This window comes from Notamacropus eugenii, chromosome 2 (assembly GCF_028372415.1).
Source record: "Notamacropus eugenii isolate mMacEug1 chromosome 2, mMacEug1.pri_v2, whole genome shotgun sequence".
Classification (NCBI taxonomy): Eukaryota; Metazoa; Chordata; class Mammalia; order Diprotodontia; family Macropodidae; genus Notamacropus; species Notamacropus eugenii.
Window position 1 is genome coordinate 235,241,706 of NC_092873.1, and position 27,536 is coordinate 235,269,241.

The 27,536-nt window shown below is 38.3% G+C and overlaps 1 protein-coding gene and 1 pseudogene across 1 annotated transcript; both read left to right on the forward strand.

The window, feature by feature from the left end:
- On the forward strand, positions 1-26,682 carry LOC140526990 (utrophin-like). The gene is made up of 5 exons (XM_072643604.1): positions 1-194; positions 6,850-7,044; positions 14,888-15,060; positions 24,899-25,046; positions 26,207-26,682. The coding sequence occupies exons 1-5, from the start codon at positions 144-146 to the stop codon at positions 26,486-26,488; spliced, it is 849 nt and encodes a 282-aa protein (XP_072499705.1). The 5' UTR covers positions 1-143; the 3' UTR covers positions 26,489-26,682.
- Positions 8,396-10,548, forward strand: LOC140526989 (transcription initiation factor TFIID subunit 7-like; annotated as a pseudogene).
- Positions 26,683-27,536: the final 854 nt, after the last annotated feature.

A 27,536-nucleotide genomic window follows, 5' to 3' on the forward strand; every position in this document is an offset into this window, starting at 1 on the left:
TTCTTACATTCATTCTGAGTGGTCCTCTGGACACAAGTTGGTGGTGATGGAGGCTTGGGTGGGGCCCAATTATTGCATCATCAAGGACAGAGTGATATAAGTGGAGAAAATCTAATCTGTTCAACACTTTCCAGGTTACTGGGATGCCAGTTTCCCTTCTCCTCATTGTCCTTGTTTTGGTATCTAACTGGAAGGTAAGGATATAAAACCCTCCGTAGAAAGAGGGAGAGGAAAGGAAGGCAAGAAAAAGGGAGGGGAACGGAAGAAAAAGGAAAAAAGAAAAAGGGAAAGGAGAAGGAAAGGAAGAGAAGGAAGGGGAAGGGGAAGGAAAGGAAAAGTCAAGGACAAATGGGAAGGACAGGGGAAGGAAAGGAAAAGGGAAAGGAGGAGGTGAGGCAGTGTGTACTAATGACAGGTTGTTGTTTGTCCTTCTTTCTGGAAGAGGACTGTCACATCAGGACAATATATAAAATGGAGGCAAGAAGAGGGATGATGGAGCAAGGAGCCCTGGGAGTATGGGTAGGAGTTTTGGTACTCCACCTTTGAACCCTCTAATTAGAGGAATTAAGAACATGGTGGTGACTTTTGATTTGATGGATTTATCCTAGGAGAGGATATGGCAGAGTTGACACATTAATTCATTGTTGGTGGAGCTGTGAGCTGATCCAACCATTCTGGAGAACAATTTGGTACTATGTTCAAAGGGCCACAGAAATGTGCATACCCTTTGACCCAGAAATATACCCACTAGGTCTCTATCCCAAAGAGATCTTCAAAATGGGGAAAGAAATAGTGTCTTTCCTTTTACATACCTCAGGACTTGAACTTGGCTAAGAGGGTGATAAAGATCTATACAGTAGGTGACAATAGAAGTGATCAATGTACAGTGTAGTAGAGTGTATAAAATATCAAATATTGTTTGGTATTCAAAGCCCTTTGCAGCCTGCCTTCCCAGTTTTCATGTTTTCCTATACTTTACTCCTCTCTTTTGAAGTAAAGAAAGGTCTCTGTTCATATTGTCAAAAAATCAATCTAGGAGGGGGAGTAGCCTCAGGGTTTCTGGCCAAAACAGATGCAGTTTTTTACATTCATTCTGAGTGGTCTTTTGGACCCAAGGGAGGACTTCGTGGGTGTAGGGCCCAATTCTTGCATCATCAAGGACAGAGTGATATAAGTATAGGAAATCTAATCTCTTAAACACTTTCGAGGTTGCTGGGATGCCAGCTTCCTTTCTCCTCATTGCACTTGTTTTGGTATCTTACTGGAAGATAAGGGTATAATACCCTGTATAGACAGAGGGAGAGGAAAGGAAGGCAAGAAAAAGGGAGGGGAAAGGAAGGAAAAGGAAAAAAGAAAATGAGAAAGGAGAAGGAAAGGAAGAGAAGAAAGGGGAAGGGGGAGGAAAGGAAAAGGCAAGGACAAATGGGAAGGAGAGGGGAAGGAAAGGAAAAGGGAAAGGAGGAGGTGGGGCAGTTTCTACTACTTACAGGTTGTTGTTTGTCCTTCTTTCTGGAGGAGGACTGCCACATCAGGACAATATACAAAATGGAGGCAAGAAGAGGGATGATGGAGCAAGGAGCCCTGGGAGTATGGGTAGGAGTTTTGGTGCTCCACCTTTGAACCCTCTAATTAGAGGAATTAGGAACAGGGTGGTGAGTTGTGATTTGAAGGACTTATCCTAGGAGATGATGTGGGACAGTGGAAACACTAATTCATTGTTGGTGGACCTGTGAGCTGATCCAACCACTCTGGAGAACAATTTGATATTGTGTTTAAAGGGCCATAAAATATGCATATCCTTTGTTTGACCCAGCAATACCCCTGCTGGGTCTGTATCCCAAAGAGATCTTAAAAAAGGGAAAAGGAATCTTTTACATCTTTTTACCATCTTTTACTCTCTTTTATATCTTTTACATAGCTCTGGAGAGGAGCTTGGGGTAACAGAGTGATAAAGACCTATACAAAAGGTTGCAGTAGGAGAAGTGATGAATGTACAGTGTAGTGGAGTGTATAACATACTGTTTGGTATTTAAAGATCTTTACAACCAGCCTTCCAAGTTTTCATGTCTTCTTACACTTTGCTCCTCTCTTTTGAAGTAAAGAAAGGTCTCTTTATATATTGTCAGAAAAATCAATCTGGGAGGGGGAGGAACCTCAGGGTTTCTGGCCAAAACAGATGCAGTTTTTTACATTCATTTTGAGTGGTCTTTCTGACCCCAGGGAAGACTTTGTGGGTGTGGGGAACAATTCTTGCATCATGAAGGACAGAGTGATATAAGTGTAGAAAATCTAATCTGTTAAACACTTTCCAGGTTACTGGGATGCCAGCTTCCCTTCTCCTCATTGCCCTTGTTTTGGTATCTTACTGGAAGGTAAGGGTATAATACCCTCTGTAGAAAGAGGGAGAGGAAAGGAAGGCAAGAACAAGGGAGGGGAAGGGAAGGAAAAGGAAAAAAGAAAAAGAGAAAGGAGAAGGAATGGAAGAGAAGAAAGGGGAGGGGGAAGCAAAGGAAAAGGCAAGGAAAAATGGGAATGAGAAGGGAAGGAAAGGAAAAGGGAAAGGAGGAGGAGGGCAGTTTGTACTACTGACAGGTTGTTGTTTGTCCTTTTTTCTGGAAGAGGACTGTCACATCAGGACAATATATAAAATGGAGGCAAGAAGAGGGATGGTGGAGCAGGAGCCCTGGGAGTATGGGTAGGAGTTTTGGTGCTCCACCTTTGAACCCTCTAATTAGAGGAATTAGGAACATGGTGGTGAGTTTTGATTTGATGGATTTATCCTAGGAGAGGATATGGCAGAGTTGACACACTAATTAATTATTGGTGGAGCTGTGAGCTGATCCAACCATTCTGGAGAACAATTTGGTACTATGTTCAACGGGCCACAGAAAAGTTCATACCCTTTGACCCAGAAATATACCCACTAGGTCTCTATCTCAAAGAGATCTTCAAAATGGGGAAAGAAATAGTATCTTTCCTTTTACATACCTCAGGTCAGGAACTTGGCTAAGAGGGTGATAAAGATCTATACAATAGGTGACAATAGAAGTGATCAATGTACAGTGTAGTAGAGTGTATAAAATATCAAATATTGTTTGGTATTCAAAGCCCTTCAGAGCCTGCCTTCCTAGTTTTCATGTCTGCTTACACTTTACTCCTCTGTTTTGAAGTAAAGAAAGGTCTCTTTTCATACTGTCAAAAAAACAATCTAGGAGGGACAGAACTTCAGGGTTTCTGGTCAAAACACATGCCGTTTTTTACATTCATTCCAAGTGGCCTTTTGAATCCAAGGGAGGACTTGGTGGAGGCTTGGGTGGGGCCCAATTGTTACATCATCAAGGATAGAGTGATATAAGTGTAGAAAATCTAATCTGTTCAACACTTTCCAGGTTACTGGGATACCAGCTTCCCTTCTCCTCATTGCCCTTGTTTTGGTATCTTACTGGAAGGTAAGGGTAAAATACCCGGTATAGACAGAGGGAGAGGAAAGGAAGGCAAGAAAAAGGGAGGGGAAAGGAAAGAAAAGGAAAAAAGAAAAAGGGAAAGGAGAAGGAAAGGAGGAGAAGAAAGGGCAAGGGGAAGCAAAGGAAAAGGCAAGGATAAATGGGAAGAAGAGGGGAAGGAAAGGAAAAGGGAAAGGAGGAGGGGGGCAGTTTGTACTACTGAGAGGTTGTTGTTTGTCCTTCTTTCTGGAAGAGGACTGTCACATCAGGACAATATACAAAATGGAGGCCAGAAAGAGGGATGGTGGAGCAGGAGCCCTGGGAGTATGGGTAGGAGTTTTGGTACTTCACCTTTGAACCCTCTAATTAGAGGAATTAGGAACATGGGGGTGAGTTGTGATTTGATGGACTTATCCTAGGAGATGATGTGGGACAGTGGGCACACTAATTCATTGTTGGTGGAGCTGTGAGCTGATCCAGCCATTCTGGGGAACAATTTGGTACTATGTTCAAAGGGCCACAGAAACGTGCATACCGTTTGACCCAGAAATATACCCACTAGGTCTCTATCCCAAAGAGATCTTCAAAAAGGGGAAAGAAATAGTATCTTTCCTTTTACATACCTCAGGACAAGAACTTGGCTAAGAGGGTGATAAAGATTTATACAGTAGGTGACAATAGAAGTGATCAATGTACAGTGTAGTAGAGTCTATAAAATATCAAATATTGTTTGGTATTCAAAGCCCTTCAGAGCCTGCCTTCCTAGTTTTCATGTCTGCTTACACTTTATTCCTCTGTTTTGAAGTAAAGAAAGGTCTCTTTTTATACTGTCAAAAAAACAGTCTAGGAGGGACAGAACTTCAGGGTTTCTGGTCAAAACAAATGCCGTTTTTTGCATTCATTCCAAGTGGTCTTTTGAATCCAAGGGAGGACTTGGTGGAGGCTTGGGTGGGGCCCAATTGTTACATCATCAAGGATAGAGTGATATAAGTGTAGAAAATCTAATCTGTTCAACACTTTCCAGATTACTGGGATACCAGCTTCCCTTCTCCTCATTGCCCTTGTTTTGGTATCTTACTGGAAGGTAAGGGTATAATACCCTGTATAGCCAGAGGGAGAGGAAAGTAAGGCAAGAAAAAGGGAGGGGAAGGGAAAGAAAAGGAAAAAAGAAAAAGGGAAAGGAGAAGGAAAGGAGGAGAAGAAAGGGCAAGGGGAAGCAAAGGAAAAGGCAAGGATAAATGGGAAGAAGAGGGGAAGGAAAGGAAAAGGGAAAGGAGGAGGGGGGCAGTTTGTACTACTGAGAGGTTGTTGTTTGTCCTTCTTTCTGGAAGAGGACTGTCACATCAGGACAATATACAAAATGGAGGCCAGAAAGAGGGATGGTGGAGCAGGAGCCCTGGGAGTATGGGTAGGAGTTTTGGTACTTCACCTTTGAACCCTCTAATTAGAGGTATTAGGAACATGGGGGTGAGTTGTGATTTGATGAACTTATCCTAGGAGATGATGTGGGACAGTGGGCACACTAATTCATTGTTGGTGGAGCTGTGAGCTGATCCAACCATTCTGGAGAACAGTTTAGGACTATGTTCAAAGGGCCACAAAAATGTGCATACCCTTTGATCCAGCAGTATACCTTACTGGGTCTCTATTCCAAAGAGATCTGAAAAATGGGGAAAGAAATAGTATCTTTCCTTTTGTGTAGCTCAGGACAGGAATTTCGGCTAACAGGGTGATAAAAATCCAAACAGTAGGTCATAATAGAAGTGATCAATGTCAAGTGTGGTAGAGTGTATAAAATATCAAATACTGTTTGGTATTCAAAGCCCTTCACACCCTGCCTTCCTAGTGTTCATGTCTTCTTACACTTTACCCCTCTATTCTGAAGTAAAGAAAGGTCTCTTGTTATATTGTCAAAAAATCAAATAGGAGGGGGTGGAACCTCAGGGTTTCTAGCCAAAACAGAGAGTTGTTTTTTTGAACATTCATTCTGAGTGGTCCTCTGGACAAAAGTGAGGACTAGCTGGGGGTGGGGGCTTGGGTGGGGCTCAGTGTTACATCATCAAGAATGGAATGTTGTGAGTGTAAAAAATCTAATCTGTTAAACACTTCCAGGTTTCTGTGATACCAGCTTCCTTTCTTTTGTTCTGAGTATCTTACTGCAAGGTAACGGTATAATAACCTCTAAGGACAGAGGGAGAGGAAAGGAAGGGAAGAAGAAGGAAGGGAGGGGAAGGCAAGGAAAGCAAAGAACAAAGAACAAACAGAAAAGAGACAGAAATGAGGATGAAAGGATGGAGGAGAGAAAAAAAGGAAAGGGAAAGGAAAAGAAAAGAATAAAGGGGAAAGGGAAAGGAAAAGGAAAAAAGGAAAGAGAAAGGAGAATAAAATTTTTTTTCTGTTTCTCTAATTTGTTTTTTAAAATCCCTTTTTAACTCTTCTAAGAGTTCTTTTTGGACCTAAGACCAAATTACATTCTTCTTTGAGTTTTACAAGGAGTCATTTTTACACTATTGTCTTCCTCCTAGTTTGTGCTTTGATCTTCCCTGTCACTGTAGTAACTTTCTATACTTAAGTCCTTTTCTGTTTTGCTTTTTTTTTTTTTTTTTTGGTGCCTTGCTGCTTTTATGTGAAATTTGAGCTCTGTTCCTGCACAGGTGAACTTTCCATTAACTGAAAAGCATATTTTTTAGAAGAAACACCAACCGAATAGTTTCTTCATCCTGATTATATTTGTGTGATGCTGACATCAAAGGAGGAGAGGTTGTTTGAGGGTAGAACTGTAACTAGAAAACTTCAAAATATAATTTTTACCATTCTCTATTTCCCTCTTATAGTAGTTCCTAAGGAAGTATATTTAAGAATTCAGGTTAAAACATACAAAAGCCCTTTATAATTTTGTGTAGTATTAGTGGAGGATTTGAAAAATGTTATAGCTTCTGATATAAATGAGAAATAAGGAAGAAAATTTCCTCTCCAAATGTACTTTGTTGATTGGTCATTATAATAATGTTTAGATTCTGTTTTATAGTGTATTTCAAGTCAATACTGAAATGAGATTGCTAGAAGTTTGCAGGAGTGCAGATTTTTAAATACTGTATTAGAGTATTTATATGTGCAGGTTTGCTTTACCAATAGAACTATTTCTCTAACATTTTGCTTTTGGTAAATATATTGTTTTAAAAATTCTTAATGTCTTTGGGAACGGTAGCACTTTGGTTTGATATAATGTAAGCTTCTTGAGAACATGGTTTGTTTTATTTTATTTTAAATTTTGTACATTTCCACAATGTCTACCATAGAGTAGTAACTTAGAAGTGCTTTTTTCGTTTGATTTCAGCTTACTATAATTTGCAGTGTGTTCCCTTTAGATGAGTATGTATTAACCATATTCCTTTTTTTTCTACAGGTGACCCCCATTGAGCAGAGTGTTACAGTTGATCATCCACATCTGTGTGGAAATAGATCCACTCCCCTCCCTAGAGATTATCTCGAAATTAACAAAGTCTTACTCTCCATGGCGCACCTAGAAGTGTTACTCAGTTTTACCAATCTCAGCAGTGGTTTCTCGGAACAGTTCTCTGCGCAGGAAGAGTCAGTAAAGGTAATTGTCAACGTTATATTTGAAGAGGAGCAGTCAAATGACATTTTGAGATAGCAATTTGTTTAAAGTAAACCATGTATTTTTTGACCTGCAGACAAGTGAAATGGCACCCAAAATTGGTGATATAACAATCCTGTCTCTTTCCTATCTTTTCTAGGTAAATATAATTATGCTTCTTAAAGTTTTGTAGGTAAAATTGATTATGTACAAAAACTTTGCAAAGCTTTGCAAAGTTAGGGACATGTTATGAAACTGTTACAATGTTTCAAGGTGTGTTGTGCGGCAGTCTCAAAAGAATTCACAGACTCCGACAATCTCCAACCCATGCCAAAGCATTTATTAAGGATTATACTCTCAACAAGTAGACTAGGCTCCTTAGAGGAACCAGCAGCTTCGCAAAGCAAGACAGGGCTTTTTATAGAGCAAAAGATGCAATTGTCATTACAGAATATATGAATATTAAAATATTGAATGAGGTTATTGATATGGACAGGGTTCCTAGAACTGGTGGAACTAGTCATGCGGTTACCCAGAATGTATACAGAAAAGGACACTGGACAGTATTAATGGATAATATTGATATTATAACAAGCCTCTCTACATCGTAAGTTCATCTAAGAACAGCTCTTTGCTATTCCTGCGCAGCCCTCCACTGCTCAGCACCTTCTTGGTGGTGCTTTCTTAATGACTGACTATTGGGAGCCTGTCTGAGACTAGATGGATGTGTTAAGTGGCTGAGGTAATGGACACACTTGCTGCGCTAGTGAGAGAATTAAGCACATGGGGAAGCTGGGAGATTGGGGGTGGGTACAGTGGCTACATTCCATCATTCTCTCCTCAAAGAGCTGGATCCCAAATTCATTTGGGAAAAGGGATGAAAGTCTCAGTTTTCTGTAGCTTCTTCTGGATGCAAAGAGGAATAGAAGCTGTCCCTGCCTCAAAGCTCTCCCAGAGCTCTCCCAGAACCGAGCATAGGCCACATTTTGGGGATCATGGGTGGGTATGGGCTGGAATCTACTGTTCACCTAAGTGTAGGTGAGCAATGGCCTGTTGTCTGGAAAACACAAATCTGGCTCTTCAGTATGTAGGGCCCAATTATAAGGAGAAACCAAGACCCCCATTAGAATCATTTGCATTTGATATACAGGATTATCTGATTTTATTAGTTTCTCAAAAATGTGCACTTTGATTCCAGTTTTCTTTAAGAGGATCAGATGCTACTGATTATCCAACCCTTTACATAAAAATGCAAGTTACAACACTTGCAGGTAGAAGCTTTCCACCCCTGAGTTAAGGAATTGTAGAAATGGATATGCTTCAGGTGCAGGGGAGGGAGCGCGGTGTTTGCCTTCTTCGTGATTCCTGCTCGTTTGAGGTGAAGACACTTAAGGGAGGCCTAGCCAGGTTGTGACTTGCCTGGGTCTACCACAAAACAGCCTCCATTGTCTCCCAAGAAAATGCCAGAGGAGTGTTTTGGGACCTAAACCCAGAGCATAGGATTTTGAGTGATAGTCATTGTGGAGTAAGACGAAAGGAAATGACTGTTACAAAACAGAAAATGAGCAAGAACAAAGAAGATGCTCCCCATGAGTTGGAAAGCCAATTCATATTACGTCTGCCTCCAGATTATGCTTCCACTGTGAGAAGGGCAATACAGTCTGGAAGTGTCAACCTGAAAGATAAATTGACCATTGAACTACATGCAGATGGACATCATGGAATTGTCCATGTGGACGATGCCCCATTAGCTGCTAAGGTAGTTGACCTGCCCTGCATTACTGAATCCTTGAAAACTATAGATAAAAAAACCTTTTATAAGACAGCAGATATCTGCCAGATGCTTGTGTGCAGTGTGGATGGGGATCTTTACCCGCCTCCAGAAGAACCAGTTGCCACCACTGATCCAAAAGCAAGCAAGAAAAAAGATAAGGACCGGGAGAGGAAATTCATCTGGAACCATGGTATCACTCTGCCTCTGAAGAATGTCAGAAAGAGGAGGTTCCGTAAGACAGCCAAGAAGAAGTATATTGAATCAGCAGATGAGGAAAAAGAAGTAAAGAGGCTTCTCAGTACAGATGCAGAAGCTGTCAGTACCCGATGAGAGGTGATTGCAGAAGATGAAACAAAGGAAGTGGACAACCCAGTTTCCCTAGCAGGCCTAGAAATTTCATCTCCAGGAATGAGTCATAAGCAGGCCATGGCTCCTCAGAACATGATGAGCTTCGGGAGATATTTAATGATATTAGCAGCAGTAGTGAAGAGGAAGATGAAAGAGATCCTCATGATGATGAAGATATAAACATCATTGACACTGAGGAAGACCTAGAGAGGCAACTACAAGACAAGCTTGATGAATCTGATGAACAGCGCCAAGAAAATGAGGAAACAAATCAGATGGTCCTGGGAATTCAGAAGCAGACTGATATGATGAAAGGTAAACTCCAAGAAACTCAAGGAAGAGCAAAAAGACAGGAAGATCTTATCATCAAAGTAGAAAATCTGGCACTCAAGACCCATCTACAGGCTGTGCTGGTTGAGCTCAAACAGCAGGAAGAAAGAGAGAAACAACAGCTCAGTTCCTTGCAGGAACAGCTAGAATCACTCCTGGAGAAATAAGAGGTCCCTGCCTGCAAATTCACTGTTGTCCTCACATTGGTAAATGGCTCACATTCCATCCTTTGGGTTGAGGACAATATACATTGTTAATGTGGAAATTTGACTATTTTCATTTCACCGTTTTTCTGTTCCCTATTTTGACTTCATCCCATTTCTCTCTCTGTAACACTGTTTATTTTGCTAGAAACTTACACACTAATAAGTAGAAGGCGATAGGTGAGAGAAGACTGGTTGTAGAAGAGTTTTGGGATTAATAGACCAAATAGTTCATCCTCTAATTCCCACATTTATTTCAAGGTTTTCCTTCTCAAAATCAGAACTTAACTGTTACTTTGTGGTAAGAACCAATTCAACTATAAAAAGATTAGAGGACAGATGCTGTAAAGCTTGTTTTGTGTACATTTTAGTTTCTCAACTGTTCTAAATCTCTTATGTAGAGGAGCATGTTATATAGTGGTAGATAACTGTCACAGCAAATACAAGTGACAGACATTCGTGTCTGTAACAAAAGTTGTTTCCTACCAAGCATATGTCTCCATTTTTTTTTTTTACTTCATTAATGTTGATATTCAGTGGATTAATGAACAGTTATTTCTGTGATATGTTGTAGAATCTTATAAGATATAAGAAAGTGATAGACCATGTTTGGCAACTTTTAAGGCTGTATTTTGCATCTACCCTTCACAGCTGATAAAGATGGTATTCTGTTTTCTAGTGTTACATGTTACATTTTTGTTTAACTCTGACTCACCTTGGACTTACTATAAGAGTTCCAAGTTAATTCTTCATGCTGTGAAGTTTTTCCAACTACATTAAAGAGTGATTTGACTCCCTAAAAAAAAAAAAGAAAAGAAAAGAAATGAATATACTCATAAGAGGCTAACTTTTACTTCAATTATAATTAAAAAAAAAAACTTTGGAGGATTACAAAATAGTACATATCAGTAACTTTTTCACAAGGAAACATGTTCATAATAAAGTTGAGTTTTCCATTAATGTAAAACAAAATATTGCAAAATATTCCATAGGTTACCTCACTTTAAGAAAATGGGTGACACTGAAATTCTCTTTTCCAAACCAAACTAAAGATGTTTCTGATTTAGTTTTAGTAATTAATAGAATGACAGCTAGGTTCCTCAATCAACTGGACCAGTACCCAGTTATTCTCACATCATTTTGAAACATTTTACAACCTTATGTTGTCTTTGAACTCTACTGAAATCTCATTCCTGAAACAGAAACAAAAGAGGTTCCTGACTTTAAGCTCACAATTCTTGCTTAGGCCACGGAATGACTGTAAATTTAGATCAAAATAGCAAGATCTCACATACTTACATTTGCTCATATACTTTACTGACTACTCGCTTAGTTTATAGAAATTTGCTATAAAAGGAAGAAGTAGGGACCTGATCATAGCACATATCACAAGATAAAATATCCTTAGCTCTGTTTGACTTTTGGTAGGAGTCACAGTTTATCAACCGTGCAGTAACAATTCCACTGTATAGCCAGACTCGGAAATCATCACGTTGGGAAACATTCCTTTTCAAAGGAACACAGTGGGGAAACTGAGCCAGGAGGATCCCAGGCTAGGCTGTGCCAAGGTCGTCCCAGAAGCAAACCTCCCCCTGTTGTCGTTTGCAGTTGAGTATATCACATCGCCTCTGAGTAGCCTGTGGCATTTTGCTCAGATGGTGGAGTACTGATTTAATGCATACAACTATACCTAAATTCAAACTAAAAAAAAAAAAAAATCAGTTATAGGCCCAAGAGCTTTTATCTTAAATGGCAAGCTTCATCAAACTCAGCTTAGGGCTAGATGGAATTATTTTTACTCTTAATGGAGCAATAAAAATGTTACCATAACTTTCATGCATAAGAAGTTTCCCTGAACATCTTTCACCTGTTTTTCTTTCCTTCTTGAATTTACATTTATCCTGGTGTAAAGACCAATCATTAGAAATCATTTCTATATAATAGTATACATGCATGTAATATACAGATAAATATATTTGTATATAATACATAAATTTGCACATTCTCAGCAAACCAAGCTCATTGTTTAGGAACTCTGTAACCCAAACAAGCTCTTTTCCTGGGCTGATGAACTTGTCCACACAGGAAAATTTACAGAATAAGAGGAATTGACAAGAACCACAGAGAAGGGTCTGCCTGTTCACCCTATGGTAATTCTTCCTCTAGAATGAGGAAAATCCAATACTTTCTGGAACTAATACAATAGTTTACCAATTTGAAACAATATTATGTATTTGAAACTTGAAACAAACCCATTACTGATTAGGTGACTTCAGGCTTACTGAATACAATTCCAAAATACCTAACACGGAAAATTGGGCATCTCATCACCATTGGCATTGTATAGCGGTGCCATCCAATGAAGAAGCTCATAATCCTAGTTAGTACTTATAGTGTCTCCCTCTCCCACGCATTGTGTTACCCTCTTTACACTCATGTGAATTGTTTTCATGTCCTGTAAGCCAAATTTGTTCCAACTTTGCAGGATACTTGCCTAGTGGGGAGTCCTATGGGTTTGGGTTGGGTAGGGGGAAGGCACTGAATGCAAAGAAATCCTTTTTGTAGCCACCATTCACTTGATCATGTGGTGTCCCTCAGAGAGGGATAAAAGCCAGCTCAGAGCTGACTGTAAAGTTCCTCAAAGAGCTTCCTGTGTCTACAGGGAAATTGCCCATGCACACTGGGGCCCCAAGTGTCTTGTCAAGACTTCCTAGGTATTTGAGGGACCCCAGCCAAGAGAGAGGAAAGGAAAAGACTTACCTTTGATTGAAAAGTATCAGAATCAGACTCTCCTCTCCATGCTGGGTGTCAAAAACATTGTGGTGTTACAAGGCATGTTGTAAGTTTGTTTTGAAAGACTTCACAGACTCAGACCATCTCCAGCCCAAGCAAAGGCTTATTGAGGATTATGCTCTCAACAAACAGGCTAGGCTCCATAGAGGAACCAGCAGGTTAACAAAGCAAGATAGAGATTTTTATGGAGCAAAAGGTGCAACTCATCTTTACAGAATATACGAAGAGTAAATTATCAGAGGGCTGAATTGATATCGGTAGGGTTCCTAGCCTTGGTGGAAATATGTTTATCCAGAATGCATACAGAAAAGGGGTAAAGGGGATATTAATGTACACTAATGATATTATAATAACCCTCTCTACATCCTAAGTTCACCTGAGGCCAGTTCTTTGCTGTTACTGTGCATGTATCCACTTAGGTTATGATTTAGTGGTAAAAGATTCTGCTCAGCATCCTCTTGGTGCTACTTTCTTGATGGCTGCCTATTGTGGTCCTATTTAATATTAGGTGGATGTGCTATGTAGTTGAGGTAAGGGACACACCTGCTGTTCTAGTGAGGTAGTGAGGCATATGAAGAAGTTGGGATATTGATGCTGGGAGCAGAGGCTAGAGTCCATCAAAACTATTTCTCTGATAAATGCATTTAGGACACCTTAAGATCTGTAAAACATTTTACATGTATCATCTAATTGGGTCACTGCAATAGCATTGTGAGGTATCCTATCCCCATTTTATAGTTGAGGAAATGGAAGCTATGAGAGATGAAGGTCAGATAGCTACTCTGGAGTATTCAGAGCTATAATGACAGCAAGGTATTTATTTATTAAACACTTGTTATGTATTGGACACTGCATTAAGGGCTGGGGAGACATAAAAATAAATGGGGCAGTTGATGCCCTCAAGCAGCTTAAAGAATAATTAATAAGAGAAGACAACATAGAAAGGGTAAGAGAAAAAATTATATGTATGTTGGGTGAGGGACATGTCTCGAAACTGAGATGTCTTCAAAATGGTATGGCGTCCTTGCACTGGGGAGATTCAAGCCAAACCTTTGCCCATCAGAGCTGGCTTTTCAGGGGATGTAATCCAAGTTTCTTTTGGAGGGATTACCGATAATAGTGGTCATAGTACAAACTGCATGGTGAAGAAATAACTGGGGAATGTATTTATGATAAAAGTAGAAACTAGAGTGAAACGTATTAGATTTTATACCGTTAGCATTCAGTAGCACATCATATGGAGAACTATAATTTCAAAGCAAGATCATCACAGGGTGTTTTAGTCATGGAGTTCCAGGCTTGGAAGGAAACTTGAGAGTGTATTTAACTAGGCAGAGGCAGAGCCACATCTGGAATCCATGCCTCCCATTTTCCAATCTAGTCTTTCCTGAAATGTGGCATACTAGAGATGATTACATTACTATTTACACCAATTATAAGTCTTCTTTCTATTACAAAAATTCCTTAATCTAATTTTCTAAATTCATTGTATTAAGTTGCTGAGTAGAGATTGCATATATGAACCATGCCACTGATGAAGCAAGATAGCATATTAACTTTTGCCTCAGTCAATTTTATATGTGTGTACATATAGCATATATCTAGCGTATATGAACATATATCTTAATTCCTTTGATTATTTCCCAAGAATTGACCATTTACTCTATTTCCTTTCCTTGTGATTTTGTTATGTTTTTTATTTTATTCAGTTTTAAATTGGTATGTGCTACGCTTCTCTCCTACTCCCATGAATGGTAATGTCATCTATGCTTTAAAGACCAACATTGATGATTTCATATGGCTGAATATATAAAAGCATAATTCTATATGCCTGAGTAACTCATTTGGTTCCTTCCTCATGCCCCCCTCCCCCTTTTTGTCCATTCTTTTTATGCTTTGTATGTATTATGACCTTCTTTCAGAATGACTTTCAATGGGGGCCCTAAGGTTAATGACCACAGCTGCTCCTATTTCTTTTAGTATCTGTACTATTTTTATGGGAGTGGGAGGAGGGAAGGGAAGAATTATGACTTTATAACTCTGAGTGAGGAAACTGACTCCACAGTGCAAATTAATACCAGCCTTGTAACTTAAAGTTTAATAAGTCTCCATGATAAAAAGTCTATATGATGTCTACGTGTAAAGGGAGAGCTATTGTAATATTCTATAATAGCCAGCGCTGCTACCGTACTTTCAAACCTGCTGTGCACTTTATGCACAGCATTTTGATATTCCAGCAGTCCTGTGAAGTAGCTACTGCAGCTATGATTCCAGTCTCATCGTTGAGGAGACTGAGGTTTGAGAGGTGAAATGACTCGCCCAAGGACATACAGCTAACATAATCATTGTTAGAGGTAGTATCCAAACCCAAGTCTCTGTTGACATTTTTTTTTTATAGCAAATCAATTCTCTCCTGGACAAAGTCGAGGAGCAGATTACAGCTCTTCGTAGGAAGGAGCCCAGAATTATACTGGATGTTTCCCATCTAGGAGCCATTATGATTGAGAAAAGACTGAACCACTTGAATGAAAAGTGGAACAGTCTGAAAACAACCTACTATGATCATAAAAGGTAAGTTTGTTTTAGCTTATATTTACTATTAAGGATTTTAAAAAAAAATATGAGGCTCAGCAGTCTTGAAAAGGAGTAAAAACACATACCCCTTCCCACATTAGTCAAATGATTAAATTTCTTGCCTTATTCCTAAATCTGCCTTATAGAAAATCTGAGTATCTACAACTGCTATTATCATTGTGTTTGTGTATGTATTCAATTTTTATGACCAATAGTTTTGGAAAGATCATCATAAAACCAATATAGTAACAAATTAAGGATAATACAAATTAATATTTCATATCAAATTAATGGATGAGTGATAGTTTTTTCTAAATTTTATTTTCTAAGTTTTAAAAATTTCTGTGTATGTTTTTGAAGGAAATGGGATTGACTGTGTAAGAAACTCCTTTGTATGGAGATTCTCTGTTCCAGTAGAGTTTTGCATCTGTTTTATAATTTATAATCTTAGAGAAGTTTCTGGGGTACTATGAGTTGAAGTGACTTTTCTGTGGATACATTGCTGATACGTAGGAGAGAATCTTGGACCTGGGTCTTTCTGACTTTAAATTCATCTATATCCACTATACTATGGCTGCCTATCATTGATGTCTGTATTACAGCTTGGTGCTCATCGCATTTCATAGTAACTTCATAGTAATAATATGCCTAGAGGTTTTTATAGATGGTACTGTGGATAGCATGGTGGACCTTGAGTCAGGAAGACCTGAGTTCAAATCTACTCTCAAACATTTGGTAGGTATGTAATGCTAGGCAAGTCTCTTAACCTTTGTCTACCTCAGTTTCTTCACTTGTAAAGTGAGGATAATAATGGTCTCAACCTTCTAGGCTTGTTGTGGAGATACATTACTATTGGTAAGTCATTTTGCAAACCTTGAAGAGCTATGTGAATATTAGATGTTACACACACACACACACACACACACACACACACACCCTATCTGTGAATGGAGTAAAAATGTAAAAAAATCACAGCCTAACGCTATATTTCTTAATGTGTTTTTTTTAATCTGATCTTTGGGCCCCCCAAAAAAAAGGATGACATACCATGAACAGCAAACTTCTTTTGTAATTGGAAAACTTTTTTGAAGCCAATGCTTTTAACTTTCTCTGTACCAAACTGAAGCTGGTGTGAAAGATAGCTGCTTTGATTTTTCTTTACTATCACATATTCTAATGGGAATGATTACATTGTGAGAGAGTACAGTGATGTGCAGCAGATGGCAGGAAAAGGAAAGCAAGAGGCAAAATAATTTATATGTCAAACAATTTCAGATACTTGCTAATCAACACATGACAGGAGAAAGAAATACAACTTTGGAAACAACACTTCTATACATAAGACATCATGAGATTACAAAAGTCTTTTTTTCTGAGTAATAATTAGTTTTTGGTCAGTCATTCATTGAAGCATTTTTAATGTGCTTACTGTGTTCCAGCCACTGTGCTAAGGGCTGGACAAGCAAAAAATGGCAAAAAAGCTGTCCTTGCCCTTAAGTAGCTCCTAGTCTAATGGGGTTAGCAGCATGGAAAGGAATATAAGATAAATACAGAATGAATGGAAGGTAATCTAAGAGAGTAGGCAGCTAGATGGCACAGTGGATAGAGTGGTGGGCCTGGAATTAGGAGGACCTGATTTCAAATCCAATCTCAGACCCTTACTAGATGTGGGACACTGGGTAAGTCGCATAACCCAATTTTCCTCAGTTTCCTTGTCTGTAAAATGAACTGGAGAAGGAAATGATGAACTGCTCCAATATCTTTGGCAAGAAAAACCCTAACGGGGGTGGTCATGGAGAGTTGGCCATGACGGAAATGACTCAGCAGCGGTGACAGTTCTAAGAGGGTAAGATATTAGCTGCTAAGGGGATTGTGAAAGGCTTCCTGTAGAATGTAGGATTTGATTTAATTCTTGAAGGAAGCCAGGGAAACTCAGGTGTGAAGGAACAGTGGCAGAGCATTTCAGTCATGAAGGGGAGCCACTGCAGAGATATGGATGTGAGAGATGGAGTATCATATTCCAGGAACTACAAGAAAGGTGTATGCTAGATTATTGCAATAGCCTGCTGGTAGGTTTTGGCTTGGTGCAGGTCTCCCCCAAGTCCTTTCCATCCTCCATTAAGCCACTTAAAGTGATTTTCCTAAAGCTCAGATCTGATTACATCCATCTCCCTGCTCAATGAATTCTGACAACTTCCTATACAAAATGCTTTGTTTGGCATTCAAAGTCTTTCATGTCCTAACCCACATGTCTACCTTTCCAGTCTTAGGTTACCTTACTCCCTGACACATACTCTTTGATACTGTGCCACTGGCCGTCTGGCTGTTGCACAAACAAGACAATCCAGTTCTCAGCTCTAGCATTCTGTGGCTGTCTCCCATCCCTCAAACTCTCTTCTTCTTCCGCTCTGATTACTGACCTCCCTGAGTCCCCACTTCTATGGGAAGTCTTCCCTAAAAAAGCCCTTGTAATTCCAATGCCTTCTCTCTGTTAATTATTTTCTACTTATCCTGTATATATCTTGCTTTGCGTATAGTTGTTTGCATGTTGTCTTCCACCTTTAGTTTATAAACTCCTTGAGGGCAGGGACTATATTTTGCCTCTTTTTGTGTCCCCAGAATTTAATGTCATGCCTAGCACCTAGGAGGCACTTAATGAATGCTTGTTGATTGATGGTAGCTTTGGAGAGAGGCTAGGATTAGCTACACAGATTTGGGGATCACCTGTTTCTCGTATCGACTTTTATAATCTTTCCCCTTTTAGTGATTTAGATCATCTAATGGGATGATTGTATAATATTATTATAGTCAGCCTTAATTGTACAAATCATTACTTAAGCACTTCCTATTTCAAAACTAATAATCCATATCTATGTAGGAGGAGAGGAAGATTCTAGAGTAAGAAGACCTAGATTTTAACCCTGCTTCTTAAAGCTTCCCTGTGTAACCATGGGTAAATCAATTATATCTCTGGGTTTCTGTTTTCCTATCTATGAAAAAAATTGGGTGAGATTACAGCCTATGAGAAGGTGAAGTAAAGTCTGAACTGGGAGGATTATTCCTAAAGATTTTGAGTCATAGTGGATAGAAGACCTGAGTTCAGACATAGTCTCAGACACTTAGGAGTTTGTGACCCTGAGCAAGTGACTTAACCCCGTTTGCCTCATTTTCCCCATCTATAAAGTATGCTGGAGAAGAAAAAGGCAAACCACTCTAGTACCTTTTTCAAGAAAACTCAACTGGTGACACAAAGAGTCAGACATGATTGAAAGGACTGAGCAAGAACAAAAATAGCATCTTATTTCCCCAAAAATCTTATTTAGGGATCTTGTTAGAATTTCCTGTGAACATAGTCACATTATTTTGTATGAGCTGTGTGCTAGTTCAAAACCATCTGTTTATACCTAAGTTCAGTCTATAGTAAATCTCTTTAGAATGTCAGATACCACTGATAAGGACTTTGAGAAGGCTTGAAAAGTCTCAGGCCTCTTGAGTTTTTGAAGCTCATTACCTTTTTTTTTTCAATTAACAAGCATTGATTTTTTCTCCAGCAAATTGAAAAACAAGAGAAAAAAATAAAAATTCTCACAATTGCATAAAGTCATGCAAAATAACAATTTCTGTCTGAAGAATTTATGCAAGATGTTTGCCCATACAGTTGCATGTTAAAATCCAGGAAATTGGCTTCCTTTTTCTTCCTCTTGTACTTTTCACCCTTTGTCAACTGATAATGTTGATTTCTTCTGATTGCTAATGGATCCCATTTGGGAGGTTTCTGTAGTATCCCAGGGACCATGTGCTATCTGTATCATGTCATCAATATGCAAGAGTATTGGTCGAACCTAACGGTTTTGTTTTGTTTTTTTTAAACTTTTCAGATTTTGCATTGTACCCCTTCCATGACAGTTGGAAAATAGCTTCACACTGATGCATGTCTCTGTTTTATGTCTTGTTTTTGATATATGATACTCAAAGTATTCTTCAACCAAATTATCTTTATAGTTGAATCTGTCCATGGATTTTTGAATCATCTTTACATTTCCATGGGAGTCAAGATTCTTCCATGGTCAAGGCAATTGCTGTTTTAGAATTTTTTTTAAAAAAGCATGTCAGGATCTTGTATTTTCTCTATTTTTCAGTCAGTTCTTACAGAAGATTTCAGCTGTCATAGAAATTGCCTACATTATTGATGGCAAACCCAAATAGAAATGGGGACCACTAAAGTGGACATAAGGGCACTTATGGACCACATTTTGACCTTCCAAGTTATAGTAATGTTTCTTGTTTGATTTTTATTAATTTGAAAAAATAGTTCCAAGTTATGTTTTAATCTGGTTTGGTTTGCATTCTGCGGTATTGTTGGTTGCCTGCAGCACCTCTGATCTACGTGATCCTTGCCTGTCCCTCTTTTTATGAAGTATTTCCTTGATATGTCCAAAAATTTTTTATAGAAGATAAAATCAGTCTGTGAATTGGTACTTGTTCTCATTTTTCTGGGTCATTTCCTCTCTTGTCAATAGTACTATTGGTAATTGTTTCCACTCCTTTGAAATCTTCACTTCTTTTTGATACATTGAAAAATAGATTCCTGGCTTGCCTTTAAAATTCTCCATGAAAGGACATCATCTATGTGTATTTGTTAATTCCTATTCTCAGTAAAGATACATCTTATATAGATAAATAGGGGGGAAAAGAAGAATACCATAAAAGAGACATTCTGATTTTCATAATGTTAACATTACATTTTAACATAATTTTAATTTTTAACATGAGCTTTGTGCGTCTTTCTGGGCAAATCTAATTATTGAGGGAAAAAAAACTTTAATATGGTAATATCATAGTTTACTTTTTAGCATACAAAAAAGGTTAAAATACTTTGCCCTATAGTTGAACAGGATGACTCCTTTACATGTTAAATTTGAGCTCCATTCTGTCTCCCCCTTAAGTTACCTTCCCACAGTTTGAAGCTTGAAGTGTAGACTCAAGCTTCTTGGCCCCTCTGTGCTCTTACTGATAACTTACAAATGTGTACTATATATCTCTTACCTTAAAGCTTCCTCTTCTGCTTTCCTTTTCAACTTATTTATCCCCAAAGCCTTCTACTACTGTTTCTACCTTCCTTCTATTGAACAAGAAGAGGTGATTGTTCCTTTCTCAAGGCAAATTGTCCTGAATGCGTAAGTAATTCCATTGTGTCCCATCTTCTCCAACACTGACTCCCTTCTCATCTTTACTCTCTGCTTTTCCTTCAAGGCCCTCCCTTTGCTTGTACTGGCTGCTTACCAACATTCATGTATTTCCCTCATCCTCTGAAGATCCTTACTTTATCCATCTATCCCTTTTAGCTGTTGTCCCATTTCTTTCTTCCCTTTTATGTCGATCCTTCTTGATATATTGTCCATGTTAGCTGCCCCCACTTTCTTCTCTCTCTCTTCTTAACTCTTTGCAGTCTGAATCCTGACCTTGTCATTTAGCTCCCTCCAGAGTTCCTATTTCTTATCGCCAAATTGGATTTCCTTTCCTCAGTCTGTGTCCTTTTTGATCCCCTCGCTGGGGCTTTGATCCTCTCACTGTCTTGTCCTTGATACCCACTTCTCTGTATGCTGTTGTTGTCTAGTTTTCCTCCCTGTTTTATCACTCTCATTCAGTCCCATTTGTGAGATCTTCATTTAGCTGATATCCTTAGCTGGGGTAGGTGTCCCACAGGTCTCTGCCCTGGACCTCCTTCTATTATCTTTCTGCATTGCTTCACTTGATGATCTCATCAGCTCCCGTATATTCAGTGATCATATCTATACGTATTTTTCTCCACTCTCATCTTCAGCTGCTTATTGAATATCTGGAACTAAATGTTTCATAGAGATCTTATAATCAACATGTGTAAAACTCAACTCCTTATCTTCTCCCCCACCTTTCTCACCACCATCTACTCATTCCCTGATGCTTGAAGTGTAGGATCTCTCCTTAACCCCTCACTTTCTCCTTCCCTCCTCCCGTCATAATTTGTCTCTTGCCAAGGCCTATTGATTTGACCTATGTGATATCTATGGTAAATGCCCCCTTCTCTCCTAACATTTCCCTTGCTCTGTTGCAAACCCTTACCTCATTGCAATACCCTTCCAGTTGTTCTCCCAGCCACAAATATTCCTCTCCTCCAGTCTATCATGCACTCATTTGATAGAATCAGTCTTCCTTAATGACAGGTCTGATCAGGTCACCACCTCCCTTCTCATCAAATTCAATGGCTCTTTATTACTTCTGAGGTCAAATATAAAAACCTCTGTTAGTCATTCAAACCTTTCATAATCTCTCACTTTTCCAGTCTTCTTATGTTTTATATTCCCCTTCCACCATGTACCTGTGATCCTGTGACATTGACCTCTTTGATGCTCTTGAACAAGAAATTGGTGTTCAACTAGGAGCTTTTCACAGGCTCTTCCCCATGCTTGAAATTTGCTCCTTTTTCCTTTCAGCCTCCTGACTTCTGCTTTCTGTTAGGTCCCCGGTAAAACCCTCTCCTCCCCAGGGTTCCTTTCCTGATTCCTCTTCATTCTAATGACTCCACTCTCTTGATTATCTTCAATTTAACTAACTTGCCTGTCTTTTTTTTTGTACAGAGTTGTTTGCATGTTTTCTCCCATGTGTTACAGTAGGATTTCTTGATTTCTAGGACTGTGTTTTGTCTTTTTTGTATCCAAAACACTTAATGTAGCATCTGGCACATAGTAGGCACATAATTCAGGTTTACTAATTTACTGAAATCATTAGGCAAAAGGTCTTTGCCCAAATTTACCTCTCCATGGCTTGTTGAGACTTAAATTAGAAGGAACTGCAGTTTGCAATTTTCTTTTCTTTCCGATGGAAAAGGAAGAAAACCCAAATCCTTTCCCATGACAGCAAGAACACAAAGATATTGTCAGTTGCTTCCTCTAAAAGTGCTACCTTGAGTTCCTGGTCAGTAGTTTCACAGTACTGCAGAAATTTGAGATTGGCTCCTCTCAGGGAGAGGGAAAAAGGGTTTTTCTCAGAATCTTTTTTCGAGGGAAGTGTTCGTATTTTATATTGCTTGGTATAATCATCTTTTCAGACCGTTGCGTGGGGAATAGAGGCCTTGTCTTGAATGTGGTTGCAACAAGGCTTGGGCTTCATGTCTGCATAATACCAATTGTGAAACAAGTTATAGCCTTATGGAATATTTCAATTACAGAACACCTCAATGTTTCAGATCACTTTCTAATCTTGCAAAACAGTCATCTTTGTGGTTAGAATTTCTTTACTGAGAATACTTTACACCAAGGAAACCAGAAGTTTATGCCAAACAATTAAACAGACAAATCCACTCTCCCCACCCTCCAACTAATAATACAATTTTTCAATAAAAATATAATTTTTTACTTAAAAATAGAAGAAACTTATAGAATCATCATATCATCACCTTCGTTAGAGACTTTGCCACTTACCAGCTGTGTGATCGTTGAGATCATTGAACAACTGACATCAACTCTCTGAGTCTCATTGTCATCCTATGTGTTGAGGGTTGTACTAAATGACCTCCAATGTGCCATCTTTGTCTCCAGTCTGTAATCTCATTTGTACTTTCTTCTTGTTTACGAAGTAATTGAAAGATTTTGCAGTTCACAGATTTTACAAATTTTATAAGGAGTTGAATTTAATAGGATGAATTAAGCAACTCAGTATACAGGATAGGGAGTACTGGTACATGTGAATCCAGAAAATAGGGATTTTAGTGGACTTTGAGCTTCTTTCTAGTTAGCATTATGGTTAGACAGGCAAAAAAAAAAAATCTTAGGTGATTTTTGACCACATTTTTGGAAGCAGAGCATTGCATATGAAGGGAAGCTTTGCTCCTTTTACCTTGGTCAGGCCACATTCTTTATATTATGTTCATTTCTGGCTGTTCACTCCAGCTGTGTAGCATTTCTAGAGGATACTGAATAAAGAGGAAAGCAGTGCCCTATGAGAAATTGGTTGAAGCACATGATGTTTAGCCTATAGTAAGGAGAAATTTAGGGAGTACATGTTTGGATTCGAAAATTCAGAGTTAACAAATGAAATGCATTTTCTTTTTCTGCTTTTGTATCTTTACATAGAAGTAGAACCAGTGGGCAGAAGTTATAGGGAGACACATTAAGGAAATACTTTCTCAGAACTGAACTATCCAAAACTAAAATTTGATTTTATTAACGGGATCGTTCAGACAGAGGTTGCCTTGACATATTTGAGATTATTCAGGTATACATTGGACAAGATTGCTTCAGAAAACCCTTCTAAAATTAAGATTCCTGAATTCTTCTTTCATCTAGGAAAACTTTTTAAAATTGATCACAGAAAACGGTCTTAGGTATTCTTTTTTTCATGCATCCCACCAATTAACGATTTTTCCTTGCCATTTAATTTGAATTTTAGTAGACTGTTAATGCTTTATTAATTATTTGTAGGTTTCCCAGCTTCATATTTTTATTTGCAAACTTGTTTGCACAATTATGGACACTGGATTCCAGATTCACAGATGTAGACCTAGGAGGGAATCTTCCAGACCATCTGATCCAGGTGTCCTGCAGGCTCAGCCCCTCCTTAACCCCCCCATTTGATTGTTGAGGAAAATGAGTCTTATGAAGTTAACGTAACTTGTTTAAGGTCACACACATAGGAATGTCAGTTACTTGATTACAGCCCACATCTTGGGATTCCAGAGATAGGATTGTTTTCTTCCCCTTGTGCCTTACTTCTTCACAGTAGTCCAGTTGTCCAGAGTTCAGTAATTTAGACATGTTTTCCTTGATGATTGTGATGGTACAGATGCCCTCAATTCCAATTGGTTCTTAACTAATTCTGTATATTGTAGTCATTTAATAGTGGCTATTATAGTCTTATCTCCTCTGGGCTACCTGGTGACATTTTGCATATGTTAGAAACCTTTTATTGAGGAAGATCATTTCCACATCTTTTGGCGTTGGTGATGGGATGTTGTCATAGGATAGGTTAATAATGTGCTAGTTAACTACCTCAATAAAACTTTATAATCCTAGTCCATTAAAGCTTTTTGCCATTGTGTGTCTATATCTAGGGCTCTTTGAATATGCAAAGGACTAGCATTTTTATTCATTTCTCTTTCATATTACACGGCAATTAAAGCTAAATATGCCTTTCTCTGTGTAATGACCTAAATAACATTCCTATTCTTGCTATGTTACAAACCTTAACAGATTCATGATCATAATTAGAACGTTTTAGGTATGGGAACAATTGACATTTGTATAGAGTGTAGAATTTGGGTATTTGAGAATTGTAATCATGCCAGATACCAAACAAAACTGTTCGATTGTAAGAAAAATGTTTTAAAAGACTCAGTTGATAACTTCAGGGTGAATAAATGTTGGTTTCACCAGGAAAGGGCTCAGAAAGAGAAATCACTGTATGTCTACTATTGCTTTCAGATGGGCCAATTAACATTTTCATATATATTGGCAAATGTTTCCACAGGGTAGCCATTACCTATGCTTGCACTTTGTTTCATGAACCAGTTTCCCCACCATTTTAGCTCCTGGTAGAATTTTTTGCAAAAATAAATGAAGAAATAAAATGAGGGAGAGAACATGGTGTTAGGGTCCATGGGAGGTATTTCCCTGTGATGTTTTGCTTGCTAACATAGATTAAGCTTTGTTCTTGTTTTCTTTTGTAACTAAGTTATTTGATTTTTCAAAATGAATCTAATATTACACAGTTTTAAGGGTTAATAAAATCATTGGTTCTCATAAAAAGCGATCCCATTTCCAAAATCACTTACCAGTTTTTAAAATTTATTCCCTAAAAGTTTTTTTGATAAAAGTGTGAAAGATTGGAGACACTTCCAAAGTAACCTCAGTGAATTCAACCAGTGGCTGACGGAAGCTGAAAAGTTACTGACTCATGCCAATACTGAAGATGGTCTCGATCTAGAGAAAGCGAAGCAATATCAGCAGGTAGGGATTGTTTTGTCAGAACAGGATTTGCTGTTCAGATAACTTCCCTTGCGTTTAGTGGCTTTTTATGAAATACCTTAAGATTGAGGTTTTAAAAGCATGGAAGTTGTTCTTGTCTTTTTGTCAGTGACAATTTAAACTTGGAATGTGTTTAAGCTTTTTTATAGAGAGGTGTGATGGGGGAACGAATAGCATTTGAATAAAGGTTTTCTCCGCAGACTGAAATGTGGGAGCTTTTATGGTAGCTACAAGAGTCATTTTTATTTAATATATTTGTGTTTACCAAATTAATTTTCGGTAAATTTTTCCCTGTGAAATTCTTTGATAGATGGAAACATTTAAGGGCATCAGTTGTAAATTCATTAACATTTTCACTCAATATTATAAAAGAAGGTATTCTTGATTTATAGCCCTCTAATTTAAAAAGGAATACCAGCAAAATCATTCTTGAGGCAATTTTTCATAATAATGGTAACAAATTAAATTGTAATTCAGACTCTTGGTAAAAGTAAAACTTAATTTCTTAAAAGTTGTGCACATGCTTTTAATTCGAAAGGCAGTGATTACTTCACCTGCATTTTTGTTTAGTTATAAACATTTATGTTCCCTCCTCATCCTGCCTACTTCTCTCTCTTCCCTTAAGAATTTTTGTTTGAATAAGAAATTTGAACCTGGAATTAAATGAAAAACCCCCCCAGCACTTTCCTTTGTCTTTGCATTGTGATATTTATAGTTCATTGATACTATGTTATCAGTTTGATCAGAAAGTAATTCATAAAAAAGTCTCAGGGAAAACAGACATGGTTGGAGAAATAGAAGGAAGCCTTTTATTTTTAAGCTGAATGTGATTGAGTCTCCCATGTGATCATTTTTAAATGCTTCCTTTTGTAATGGAAAGTTTTCCTTGAATCTTATTTTCTTTTTAGTTAATAAAATGAAAACAATCTGAATTATCTCTAAAAGTATATTTATTCTTTCATTTGAAATTCCCTTGACTTGCTCTAAAAGAGCTAACTCATGAGGATATGTTTTCTGTGTTTATCTTCCCATTTATTGGTTTCTGCATGTAATATTAATGCCATAATACCTATGTGTGTTGAGAGTTTCAAAACCGTTTGATCTAACATTAGAATTTATCTTGGCTTTTTCATCTGTGGCAGAAACTGGAAGAGGAAGTTAACATCCACAAGTGTATGTTTTCACCACTGATTCAAACTGGGAGCAACATCATCCCCAAACTCTCCAACCCAACCGAAGCATGCCTCCTGGATGAAAAGATGGCAGAGCTCTGTGATCGCTGGGATGCAGTTTCAAGCCAAGTGTATGATAGAAAACTTAGGTATCTCAGCCATAACTGTGCAGGCTCTTCAAAATTGCATTCTATGGAAAATCCTTTAGAAAACAAGATGAAGGAGTTTGATTTTCTTATCCTCCATTGGTAGAAAATTTTCTGACACTTACTTTCTGTGTATCTGCATTTTCCCTCAGTGTCATGATAAGTTCATTTTTGCTTTTGAATTTTTTTTTACCTTAATGAACATCAATCCTCCCTTTCATCTGTACTTGCTAAAGGTAGATTGTTTAAGGAAGTCTAGCCATTCCCAGTGTCTAATTTTTATTATGCAAGTGCCATAAATGTGACACTTAATTTTGCTTAATAGATTTGGATGTTGTGAAGTCGATGAAATAATGAATATTAATGTTACTTGAGACAAACCAGACAGAACTAGCTTGAAACTGTTATTTTGGACCCAGAAAAGTATAGCTTCCTACATCAAACTTGAGTATCACATAAGAAAGAGAAACTCTACCAAGTGTTTCCCAAGTGTCTTTTTAGCATCTACTAGTAGGAGAACTCCAGTGCCACCATCCTTCAGGGCAGTCCCTTCCGATTTTGGCCACTGCAATTATGATGAGGATTTTCCTCATTTTGAGTCACTCTTTCCTTCTGCACTTCTAACCATTGACCCTAGTTCTGACTTCTTAATAAGGGCAAAACAAATCTAATCTATCACACAGAAGTGTGATAATTCTGCTTAAGATAACTGTCATGTGGTCATTAAGAGGCAGCTAGTTGGTGTAACAGAGTTCTAGTCTGTGAGTCTGTGAGACCTGTGTGGAAATCTAGCCTCAGACACTTAGTAACTGACCATGGGCAAGTCCCTTCAGCTCTGTCTGCATCATTTTTCTCAACTATCAAATGGAGGTCATACTAACACCTACCACTAGGGGTGTTGTGAAGCTCAAGTGAGAGATTATTTGTAAAAAATTTACCAAAGTGCGTGGCTCATATTAAGCACTTAATAAATGCTTGTTTCTTCCCTTCTCTTCCCTCTTCGCCCTCATTTTCCCTTCCATTTTCTCCTTTTCCCCTCCCCTCTTCCCCATTCCTTCCCTTCTTCCCTCGCCTTCCCTTTCCCCTTACCATCTTTCATTCCTTTCTATGACTAGGTATAGAAGAAAACTATATTTGATCACTCCCGTTCCTGT

Excerpts from the sequence above, each read along its gene's own strand:
- LOC140526990 (XM_072643604.1), top strand. The coding sequence starts at position 144 with ATGCCAGTTTCCCTTCTCCTCATTGTCCTTGTTTTGGTATCTAACTGG. Across the intron at positions 195-6,849 it reads TTTTGGTATCTAACTGGAAG|GTGACCCCCATTGAGCAGAG; the intron begins GTAAGGATATAA and ends TTTTTTCTACAG. Across the intron at positions 7,045-14,887 it reads CGCAGGAAGAGTCAGTAAAG|CAAATCAATTCTCTCCTGGA; the intron begins GTAATTGTCAAC and ends TTTTTTTTATAG.